We start from the raw sequence: 12,218 nt of genomic DNA, 5'->3' as shown, positions 1-12,218 counted from the left end.
CCAATCAAATTACCAAGGAGCATACTACATTCATGTTTCATCACATAGGTTTTCAAATAAAATGAACTGTGAAGCCTTGCGTGGCAGTGAGTGAATGGTGGGTCTGTGAGTTCGCTCAGACAAAGGCTAGCTAATTCAACCACTTAGATGTTTGTGTGTTCAGGGAGTGTTCATGCTAGCTAACCTTAGAATCACTGGAGGACTTGACAATGGTACAATGTACCACAGCACTTCTGAGGGTTCGGGAAGCAGGTATGCTCAAGTTCAAGTATGTTCATAGCAACTTCAGGGTGCATTTCAGAAGCACTGACACTGTCCAGGACAGAGTGTGGCAAAAGGAAGGGGTACACATGTCCTCTTATTATATTCTGGCCCAGTGTTTCCTTTATGGTTTACATTGTGCTCAGCTCTAGGAGGCTGCCATCATCCATGAGAAGGTAGGTGTAAGTTCATGGGTTGATATTCAAGTCAGGGTCACTTCTGAAGTACTGTAAGAATTTGCTTAAAAAGAAACTGCCATTAAAAGCATCTTGTTTGTGCTAAAGAGTCCAAGTTAAAGAACATTTACTCCTGTCTGAGAGATAAAATAGTCCTGTCCAGGAAAGAGCATGCCAGACGGGCAGTCCTGAAAACATACACACAAATAACATCATATAGACTGGACAGGTTGTACTTATGAATTTAGAAACGCGCGCGCGCGCACACACACACACACACACACACACACACACACACACACACACGTAACAACAGTTAATGAAAAAAGACCACAAGTTTGGAAGAGTGCAACAAAGGGAATGTTTGGAGGGAGGAAAGGGAAGAGGAAGATGATGTCATCAGATTCTAATGTCAAAAAATAATAATAAAAAATCATGCCCAAGGGGGATGAATGATGTAATTATATTATGATTTAAAAACAAAAATACTGTAAAAAATTAAAAGCTAAATTAAAACATATAAGGACCCTAGATAAAGAAATTGTAAAGAAAAATAAATTCTGGAATTAGGTGATAATTCTAAAGGTGAATTCCCAGCTACAGAATGTTTGGGAAGAGTTAGAAGCCAAGCAGCAATGGTGGGTTACTTCTGCTTTTCAGAAGAAATTCTGAAATGAGACAGTAACAGAATCATCCTAACAGAGCTTTACCAAAGACGGGTGATGTGTACTTAAGAGAGAGGTACCATGTTCACAAATTCTGCCTGTGGTAGAAGGATTTAGCTACATTCATAGTATGTCGGACACATGGCCACGGGTCAAAGGACATAGCTAGACAGAGAAAACAAACATTTCTCCAGCAATTGAACAAATATGACCAGGCAACAGTCAAATGCAGACTTTCTGTTCTGGTGTTAGCCCTGGTTTTGTGTGGTTGAAACCACCAGAAGATAGTCTATAAGTTTCTTAATTACCAAAAAGAACAACAAAACCTAAAACAAAACAAAACCAGAGCCTAGGAGAGGTGCACTCAGTGTGCTCTGGAAAGTTAAGCCTGGTCGCACCAACAGCTTCGCACCAAGCTTCGTGAGTGGAATCTAAAAGAGGAATAGTTTTTGTCTGAGCAATCAACAATTCTCTTTTATTGAACCAAGGCAGCAGTAGAGGAGGAGATTCTCAGAATGGGGAAAAGCCAACAAAACACCTACTCCTCTGCCCTAGGGAGTGACAGTCATGTTAGTATTTCCCAATGAAGTGAGTTTTTGCTTCTGAAGAAATACTTTATTCTTTAGTAAGTGACTTGTTGCTTGTGTTATAGAAAATGGACGAAGGCTGGTGATGTGTATTTGGACGAGGAAGTTGAAAATCCACACCCAAATGCTTCCCTTTTCCTTTAGAATTTGACTACAATTAAATCTTGGCTTCTCTTTTTTCCAGACATTCCTCATTTTGGCATTATGCTTGTTTCGTTTAAGTGGCAGAAGGCACTGAACTCGCAAAGCTTTTCCTGAAGCTCGTGAGAACCAGATCCATGTGATTAAGTAAGGCCAACAGAAAGAGGACATATCCTGGTTTTCTTCTTTTGATGGGCATTGAACACACAAGGATGAATTTTAATGCTTTTATCCCATTTGTCTCATCCAGCTTGTTTGCTGTCATTACAACTGAGAGTAAAACAGTATTTTAAGGGTACCGACTTTTAAAAAATTACAGGCAGACCCATGGACACTTTGCAAATTGTTCTACACAGGGATGGCTTCCCCAAGTCCTGGAAGCCACTGAAAAGGACCCCAAGACTTCTGGAGTCAGAGGAGGTTAAACAATATGGAAACTTATGTAGGGAGTGGAGCTCAGGATCCTGTCCATCTTCTCCTACAAGCCATGGGTTATTAAAATCTCAGAGCCAGGTGCAGGGTACCTCCTTATGAGCATTGCTAAGGGAAATCCAAGAGATTGCCCCACAGCAAAGCCTGTCACTCCTACTTGCTCATCAGAACTAGATGACAAGACCCCATTGCTGAAGGTCCTATATCCCTCGACTACAAGACAAGTCAAGGTAGAACTGAACTGGAAGCATCCCTGCTGCTGACCAGGTAGGTTTCAGGGTGCTGAAAGGCCCTAGGCAGGCTGCTTCAGGAGTTTCAGCCAGCTGTGAATCCTATAAAACACAATGTCATCTTGTCAAACAAGGTGTACGGGCTGAAGCAATAATGGTACAGCTGTTAGAGGAGTAACTAAATGGTTGTTGAGTAGATTTTGAAGGGACTGAGGTAACAGAGTGATCTCCATTCTGTTTTTAAGACTCCATTCTAAGTTAACTTGCCCTTAGAGAGACATGGCCAATGAAGAGGCAGAAAAAGAGCAGGACAGATTCCATCTTGTCCCCAAAACTCTATTTTGAGCTGCTGTCCTTGGAAAAAGCTACTGTCTAGAAAGCTACTATATGCTGCCCTTCAAGTGATATGGCCCCCACGCCTGGGCTCTGGGAAAGAGATCAACATCCCTTTACCCTCTCATGTAATGCCAAGGCTTAGAAACCCACCCCCTTGCTTGCGGTTTTTTTCCTTTATAAACTCCCTTCAACAAGAGCTGGGGGGGGGGGTCACTTTCCTTCCTGTTCCATCAGGAAGAATTGTAGCCCAAGATCAAGCTTGAATAAAGATTCTCCTGTACTTGCATGATAGTTGGGGCCCCTGGTGGTTTCTTGGGGGTCTCATGAACTGGACACAATATGAGGCTTGCTACCACTTGCTTGATCATGTAAAGGTGGTAAAAACTCATGGCTGATGAGATCTTCCACCTAGTGGGGGAGATTATGACTATTTATTTGCCTTAGCAACAAATTGCTTTCTAAGTATTTACATTTATAGCATATACAAGTGCTAATCTCAGCCTTAATCAGAGATGCTTCTTTTTGTAATGAACAGTGTAGCTGCCTGTCTGCTCAGGGTGCATAGAATAGATGACATTTGAGTGCTTAGCCCTAAACAAGACACACCACTCCCTCAAAGAATTAGGGAACATGGCAGAAGAGGGTGCAGAAAGGTTGTCAGAACATGAAATAAGGAAGAAGGGCTGTGACTTGCTAGCCTCTCAACTGATACCAACAACACAAGCACAACTTCCTAGGAGCCTTGGCTGTATATAGTCAACCTGTCAAGAGTGGCAGGGGTTCAGTCAGGCTCAGGAAGGGCCTTCTTCTCCTGCCCAGACTGTTGGTTACTGATGGACTCTGGAGGAGGGGAAGATCCTTTGCAGATAGTTAACCACTGGTAAGTCCACTGGACTCCAGTGGTTAGTTCAAAACCCATCAACATTGAGACCCCCCTGGTTAGACTCAGTGACTCACAAAATAAAAGGAGAGAAGGGATTTGTTGGATACAGGAGATGTAGGGGCTGAGAAGGAACTCAGAGAAGTCAAGGGTGACAAGAGCCAGAGCGTATATGTATAAAACCGTCAAAGAACAATTTAAAGGTTTTTCTTTATAACCCTGTTTGTTGGCCTGTTGGATAATTCCATGATTGTCTCTTCATAGTTATGGTTATTAAGCTATAGAAAAAGTATCTAATCACATTAGCATATGAAGGCTTGGTTATGTATGTTACCTTTTCATATGCTTTAAAAGGGTGAGGTAAGCTCATGAATGAGAAATGCAAACAAATTTACAAGAAAATGACTTGATACCAAACTCTGGGTGCAAGGTGAAGCCAACATGAAGTGAGAGCTGAGAGACCAAGGCACAGCATTGCTTGTTTTTCTTGAAGAATATTGCATGAGTCATAAAACCAAGATGATAATTCTTCCATCCATGTAAACCTTGACATGACGTTCCATGGAATACTGTGTGTTTGTGTTCCAGCTAGCAGGGGTGCTCATGTGTTAAGCTGCTCAGGATTCGCATCTTACTTCTCTGATGTAATTTATGTTTGGCCTCAATGAGAAGGTGCATGGATATCCAGTTACTGACATCATTCTCATCAATGATGCAGCTCACAACACTGGCATTTAAATAGCTCCAGCTGCATACCAGGGTTGATAGTGCTGGTGAGCTGAATGAGGAAAGCATTCATTTGTACATTGCAGTGTCTGCGATTGCAACACGAATCACTTTTCCCACTAAAACAAACATTTATTTGATTGCTATCTTTGAAGATATCTTAGGTACGGGAAGTAAAGGATCCTCTGGAGAACTCAGTAGAACTTTGTAGGCCTTCGAGTTTCGTAGAAACAAATAATTAGAGTTGCCTCGGGATTGAGTAATTTTACTGAGTTGTAATAAAGTTGATATTTTTATCCCCTCAATTGTTAAATTTGGGAGATTCTTAATGTCAGAAGGGGTGGGCAGGTGGTATGAAATCATTCTGATCAGCTCCCGGTATTTGAAGAGTCTGTTCTCATCGGTCGTTTTCTGTTGGAGAGGCACGAGATGACAGTGGCTGCTGGTGAGTCACCATCATATTTCATCTGCAGACCTGGGGCTCTCAGGCTCAATTCCCTTAGCGGGTCATGTTCTATCCTTAAAAGAATATTGGCAGTTCTTTGAGCTAGTGATTTGTTTAGAGGTTGGACGTCTCCAAGGTGCCAATAACCGCACAGCTTTCGTAATGTATCTTTCAGCTATTTGATCTGGTTTTTTTTTTTCCCCTCAATATACGGGACCTTCAAAAGCAAGATTAAAGATGTCTCTTCCTACAAGGAAGGTGAAAGTTGAAAACTTAAAAGGTGCACAGATTTCCAAATAATGTTTTTGTACTTTTTCATTTTGTCAACATCATGTTTAAGGAACACTTTCCTGTATTCATGTGGTAATTGGATGGTAATCCAAATACAGTGGTGGGCACGTGTTTAAACAGTGCTTAGTGCAAACTAGCTTGTGGTCAGGCTTATGGACTCATCTTGAATTCTATTTGATTCAAATATTTACTTGGGACCTTGTAGGTGTCAAGTATCATATCTCTTTTCCTAGAAAGTATCAAGAATTTGGAATGTATGTTTGAGAAATCCATGCTCTTCATGAGAAGTTAATTAGAAAAAAATAAAAAGCGTCATTGTGCAGAATGAAATGAAATGGCTTGTAGAGAAATGGATGCCAGTCACTGAGATCAGAGCAGAGAACATATTCAAGAGGGAGGGGCTTCAGGCCTCTTCATCTAAGGACACGGCTGCATCTGGAGTGATATTCTCCTGGCTGAACTGAGCTAGAAGTAAGATGATCAGTAGGAGTGTGTGTAGGGTGGAGTGTGTGTAGGGTGGAGTGTGTGTAGGGTGGAGTGTGTGTAGGGTGGAGTGTTTGTAGGGTGGAGTGTGTGGAGTGTGGAGTGGAGTGTGTAGGTTGGGGTATATAGGGTGGAGTGTGTAGGGTGGAGTGTGTATAAAAGGTGGAGTGTGGAGTGTGTAGGTTGGGGTGTATAGGGTGGAGTGTGTAGGGTGGAGTGTGTAAGGTGGGGTGTGTAGGGTGGGGTGTGTAGGGTGGGGTATGTAGGGTGGACTGTGTGTAGGAGAGCAGTCACGAATGAACTAGGTTCAGAAAGGTCAAGAGACCTTTAATCAGAACCCAGTGAAGATCCAGTGAGGAGGTTTAAGCAGAATAAAAGTGAAAAATATTCTCAAAGAACTTTAGGGGAGATTTCAGTGTACTCTGAACTAAAAATACACATATGCAAAAGACATGTTTAATAATTTCCTATCAGTTTTATCTCCAAGCAGAGAAGCTACCCTTGACAATGTAAAATGTATAAGTAAGGATAAGAACCCAGTGCTTGTTTATATGTGTCTGAACAATGATTATTTCTCACTTCTGTAGGGACGTGGCTCATCCCTGCACAGAGTCCTGAGCCATAAGAGGCGAAGCACAGATGGACAGAATTTCTATAGCACTCTGAGGAAGGCCACATCCTCCACCACACAGACCATACAGAGATTTCGTATCTGAACCACACTGGGGAATGCATGATTTGCTTCTGCTCTCAAGTCCTTCAGAAGAAAATATATCCTCTCAAATAAACAAACAAACAAACTACTGAAGAGCTATAAATTTAAGAGGTGTGGATGAACAAAAGCAGAAGGGTTTTCAAAAACAGAAAAGAAGACACTGACAGACAGACCTGGATCTTATCAGAGGACCACTCTCCTCACCCATCCCCTACTCGGGAGAATTTGTTTTGTTCCACAGTATCACCAGGATGGTGAGAGTTCACTCAAGACAAACCCGAGACCTTGCGCTGCTCAACTTATCCTCTGCAGACTAAACCTTTAGCAGCTAACAGGGCTCATTTCCCAGGATAGTTCCTGATAGTCCAGGCGGAAGATGTCAAAGTCTGAGATGTAGCTAATGCAAGGCTGCGGAGTGAACTCTTAGATACCTGAAAAGGAGCCAACATCTACAAGTGGCCAACTCATGATTACTTGTGGATGTTTTGGGGCAGCTGAAGACATGGAACTTCACACACAAAGCGTTTACAGCTTTTGTCATCGTCCTACTGTGTGACTTGGAATGATGCTTGCCCTCCTTTTGGGAGGACCCAGCATTAACTGGGGATTACTAATCTACATCTGTGAAGTCTTTCCTGCTGAATTTACTGTTTTACTCTATGGTGGAAACAAACACGGAAAAAAACCTTGCCCCCTCTCAATCTAAGTTTGGTATTCAGGATGGACAAGATGGCTCAGTGGGCAAAGGTGCTGGCCACTGCTTGAGGACCTGAGTTTCATCCCTCAGGTCTAATGATGCTAACTTTACAAACTGATCCCTACACACACCCTGGTTGTTTATAATAAAGTAATTATTCCCAAGACAAAGTAGTATGAAGAGACCCTGCTGTAAAATACTTATCAAATATCCAAATTCAAGATAATAAAAACAATGTTAAGTACTATAGTAGAGTACATCATATATACTAATGCCTCTGTATAGATGCTCTCATCTGTATGCTGTATGGCTGGATATTATTAAAAACCACAAGTTGATTTACATGTCTTACTTCTTTTAAACTATTTCTAACCACTGTTTAGTGCGTAGTGTAACCTCTAAGATTACTGCGATGTTTGAGAACAGTGCTGGACTGATCAGTAGGGCAGACCCCTCCCGCAGTTTTATGCTTCTCTTAACGTTGTCAGCATGATAAGAGAGGAAAGTATGCCCAACCTCAAGTAGTAATGAGTGAACAGAGACAAAATTACCAAGCAAGTTCAAGTCACCAATGTGTGAATAAACCTTCCCGACAAATGCCTTAGCCACTAAGAATGACACAAAATCTAAAGCATTTCCAGAAGCCAAAGTCTTACCCAGAATCGGGTCATACTCGATTTGAGTTCTTGACTCCTTCCAGGACAGCAGGCAGTTAAGGCTGTTTGAGTCGGCAGATTCGATATAACCCTTCATCGTCAGCATCATCTGGTGGGCTCTGGCTATGCCATAGTGGACTTTGGTTTCGTCCATGAGCGCTATTTTCATGAGCTCCAATGCGGTGCTGAAAGCTTGCTGGAAGTACTCGGAAGCCTTGCTGTATTGCCCCTAGCGAGAAAGAGAGAATAAAAGTCACTTTTTTTTTTTTTTTAAATTTCTTTCCTTACCCACAACGCAGATTTGCTCACCTCGCCTCGGCACACCCATTTTTGAGGAGGATGAGCTGGCAAGCTGGCTTTTTATCAGAAAAGTGCCTTCTGTGAGCAGGGGCCACTCGATGGGCTGGATCTTAAAATTAATTTAGTCAGAAAGCTGATCGACAGCTGAAACACAGGAAGGGCGCAGGCCGAGGAAGTAGCAGGAAACGTGAACTGATTGCCACTGATTTCAACAGAATTTTACTGATTCCGTCACTGTCTTTATCCAGTGAAATGTATTTGTCTGTCTTCTGTTTTTATTTGTAGCAAGAGGGCGTTTGATGCAAAGCCAGTAACAGGAACTGAAGCCCGCACACATGTTTGCTACCTCTTGTCACCCTTAGCTTTCCTAAATGCACCTGCCATTGTTTAGCTGAGAACATGGGAGAATCTACATTTAAAACATGTGATCATGATATATGGCTGAAACAAAGGAAAGGACTGTTTAAATATCTATGCCTTTGCGCCTTTGTTAAGTTCACCCTAGCATTTCAAATTTTAGAAATTTGAGATTTTTTTCTTTTTTGTGGTCCTCCTTACCTACCCTAAAAGTTGTTCAAATAATAGCATTTGCCTTGTGCACAGAAGCACCCAGGCTAGTAGCACATGCGTCATATATGTCATTAGCTGCCACATGTCACCTCGGAGGGCAACAAAAGAGCACTCCTATCTCCTCTCCGCCTCCTAAAAATCCACACACAGGGCTTCGTTAAAGGAGAAAATTGGTTCCAGTTTGACCTCTACACATGGAGATTCCTGAGGATAAAACTTCTATTTTTCATGGACTTAAGGTGCTTTGGGGGCTCCTATCTCTTCCTCTTCACCAGTTTCCCAAGTTTCTGCTTCCACAGCAGTGTGAAGCCCAGGCCTAGTTAGCCAGGGACTCAGTCTGTGGTGCCACAGCACAGCAGGAGGCTCCTGCTCGTGCCAGCAGTTCTGTCTGTACCTGGGGAATCAGTAGAGAGCAATCAAAGGCTCCACACACAAATACAAAGCAATGATGAAAAAGAATGTTAATCCCCCTGACTTGTTCATTCAACAGTTCCTATGTACCAACAAACCCACATTGTAAACAAGTATAAAACCAAATAAACAGAGGGGCTGGGGAAAGCTCAGTGGATAAAGTACTTGTGTTGCAAACAGGAGGTCTGGAGTCTAAGTTCCCAGCACCTAGGGAAAAGTTACAGCCCGCCTGGAATCCCAGGTTTCTGGAGGTGGAGGCAGGCATCCTCAGAAAAGGCTGGTTAGCTAGACTAATCAGATTGTCAAGCTCCAGGATCTGGCAGAGACTACACCTCAGTAAACCATGTAAGAGACTGAGAAAGACGCATGACTTCAACTTCTGGCCTCCACATGCATGTGAAGATGCACACATATGTACCCACACAGCTGTAAACACACAGACACACACACACACACACACACACACACACAGGAGATGTTTGAAACATGACTGAACACTCCTTTCAAAAGAAACTTTTATAGGAAAGACCATTTTGCAATAAAAATTTTAAGCCATATTCCCATACCTTGGAAAAGAAATGGGGATTAGAACCACCATGAATATGTTTTCGTGCCACATGCCAGCACAGATGGAAGCAGCTTCAACTCCATAGCCCTCCGTGCAATTTTGATGAGCAGTCATAGGAAGTCCTCACCAAAGCCAGGAGTGGCTACTCTGTATGTCCTGTGTCCACAGAGCAGAGGAGGTGGACTCTATCCCTTTGCCAAGTTTGATGATTGATGGGGAACCCCTTTATATTGTGTAAGTAATAATTGTTTGTTGCTGTAAGTGATTCGGTCTTTCATTATTATCATAAAACAGGATTTATAATGAGCAAATATTTGATTAAAAACCATTGGCATCTGTGTTCCAATTATATATGATTGAGAACCATGACGAATATTAAAGTTGATGAAGACACAGATTATCTTGATAGCTAAGGACAAACTATAGGAAAAACCGCAATTTGGCAAAAGATAGCCTTAAAAAACAAATTAAACAAAATTGCATTGTCTAATTGCTCCTGTTATATTTCTGAGCCTTAGGGTGTTTATTGATTTCAGATGAGAGTTTGAATTTAGACACCAAAGGCTATATATAAATAAATGGCCAAACTTTCAGGGTTTTTCAAGACATGTTAAAATAAACTCATGTGTCTGCTGAAGCTTTTTCTCTGTCCAGTCACATTAGGGCAGTGACAGGCCTGTGATTGGACAGGGATAGAAAGGTGGAGCTAGAGTTGGAGGGGAGAAAAGTCAGGAGCAGGAGAGAGGTCGTCATCATGGAGGCAGATGATGAGGACGAGCTAGACCCCACGAGGTTATACAACCAAGCAAAGGTTTTTACAAAATAGATTAACTGGGTTAGAATATTGTCTTTATTATTTGGTTTTGAAATTATTGTATTGGCATCTTGTAAATGCAATTTTATTATTATATAAATCTGATTGGATATTAAGGCCTGAAGAGTCATGCTTTACTTACTGGGTCTTAGACGCTATTTAGATGAATGATTGTGGGAGTGTGTAAAGAGTTGCATGCGAGTGAGATGTAGTTTGCTGGGAGAAAATAACAAAAACCCACCGGAACTTGGTATTGAGGCCGAATGGTATCGGCACAAGAACATGGCCCCGTGGGAAAGCAAATTTGCAGGGGGGATTCATTTTTTTTTTTTATAATTCCCACAACATGAGTCCATTTGCTCAGTCATGGGAAAACAACTGTATGTGAGGTTGCATGGCGGCCAGTGATACTCAGCAGGAAGAGAAGGGACAGGCAGCTTGCATTTAGAAGAAGCAGTAAAGCCTGAAATGTTGATTGGGACGTATTTTAACCCAAGTGGCTTTTCTTCCTAAAACAGGATTACCGTTAGGTAATTGTCCTCACTTCAAACTGTGCCTGTATACCATCTTTGAATAAACAAACAGCTGTTATAAACCAATGAAGAGTCCTCTGAAACACGGTCAAGTCCATGTCTTTTCAGTTGTTATCATTTTTAAAAAAACTTACCTTTGGGAATGAGTTTTCTTTAATGTCTACTGTATTTCCAGATTCTTAATTCTTTGAAAAAGCTTACTATGTAAATTTAGTCTCCTCTAAAACTCTGTACAAGCATCTAAAGTTCATCTTTGTTTTCAAGTCATCTCTATTATAAATTTCTAATCAGCCTAGAAATCAGTTCTGAGAGTCTTAAATATAAACTTGGGACTGTGCTGCAAATTAAAGATGTAGCAATGCGTTCACGAGAAGACAACCTTAACCAATGTTCTGAAAATACCTGACAATTCCAGAGTAAGACCTCAGTGACATCATAGACCTGGAAGCAATGCTTATAATAGAATTTTCATACATTATTCTGTTTCCTACCAGGTCCTCCTCCTTACTTAAAAAGTCACTTATCCAATCAGCAAACTCAAAATAAATGGGTGTTTTCTCAGCACTCAGTGCAAATCTCTCTCACACTCTCTCCCTCTGTGTGTGTGTGTGTGTGTGTGTGTGTGTGTGTGTGTGCGTTTCTCTGTGACTGTGGGCTTGCACGTGCCATGGCATACGTGTGGAGTTGAACAAGTTTCAAGGATCAGTTGTTTTCTCCCCCTCGGAGTTTGGAGGATTAAACTCAAGCTCCCAGTTTGTGCAGAGATGCTGTGGCTCTCAGTTTGTGCAGAGGTGCTGTGGCTCCCAGTTTGTGCAGAGGTGCCGTGGCTCCCAGTTTGTGCAGAGGTGCTGTGGCCCACTAACCCGTCTCACTGGCTCCTTACTGTTGCTAGATTAACATAGGAACTAACATTCTTTTAACTGTGATTATTTTTAGATCTTGTGAAGGAGTGAGAAATTTCATTAGGGCAGATACTTGATTATGTCCCCTAAAACACTCTCAATTGGCCACTTTATATTAATTATACATTTTCAATTAACATTCCACCAAAAGATCACATATAGAGAGTGGCATAGGAGGCCCATTCTCCCTAATTTTTATAATAAAATGTTAACTAAGATAAAGATTAATATTGTTATTTATTGTTATTATTGTATCAATTTTTTTTTTTTTAAGACAGTGTTTGTCTGTGTAGATCTGACTGTCCTGGAGCTCACTCTGTAGACCAGGCTGGTCTCAAACTCACAGATCCACCTGCTTCTCCTCCTGAGTGCTGAGATTAAAAAGTTGCACCACCATGA

At 41.7% G+C, this 12,218-nt stretch overlaps 1 protein-coding gene across 1 annotated transcript in view; it reads right to left on the bottom strand.

Moving 5' to 3' along the window:
- The window catches only part of Ttc29 (tetratricopeptide repeat domain 29), a 189,873-nt gene that overhangs the window by 58,677 nt on the left and 118,978 nt on the right, over positions 1 to 12,218 (bottom strand). Inside the window, exon 10 of the mRNA XM_031340377.1 lies at positions 7,722 to 7,950. Coding sequence (XP_031196237.1) covers positions 7,722 to 7,950 — 229 coding nt within the window. The remainder of the gene's footprint in view (positions 1 to 7,721; positions 7,951 to 12,218) is intronic.

The sequence above is a fragment of the Mastomys coucha genome, unplaced genomic scaffold (assembly GCF_008632895.1).
Source record: "Mastomys coucha isolate ucsf_1 unplaced genomic scaffold, UCSF_Mcou_1 pScaffold22, whole genome shotgun sequence".
In the NCBI taxonomy this organism is placed as follows: domain Eukaryota; kingdom Metazoa; phylum Chordata; class Mammalia; order Rodentia; family Muridae; genus Mastomys; species Mastomys coucha.
Note: the sequence above shows the minus strand (reverse complement) of the source record. Positions and strands in the feature narration are given on the sequence as shown.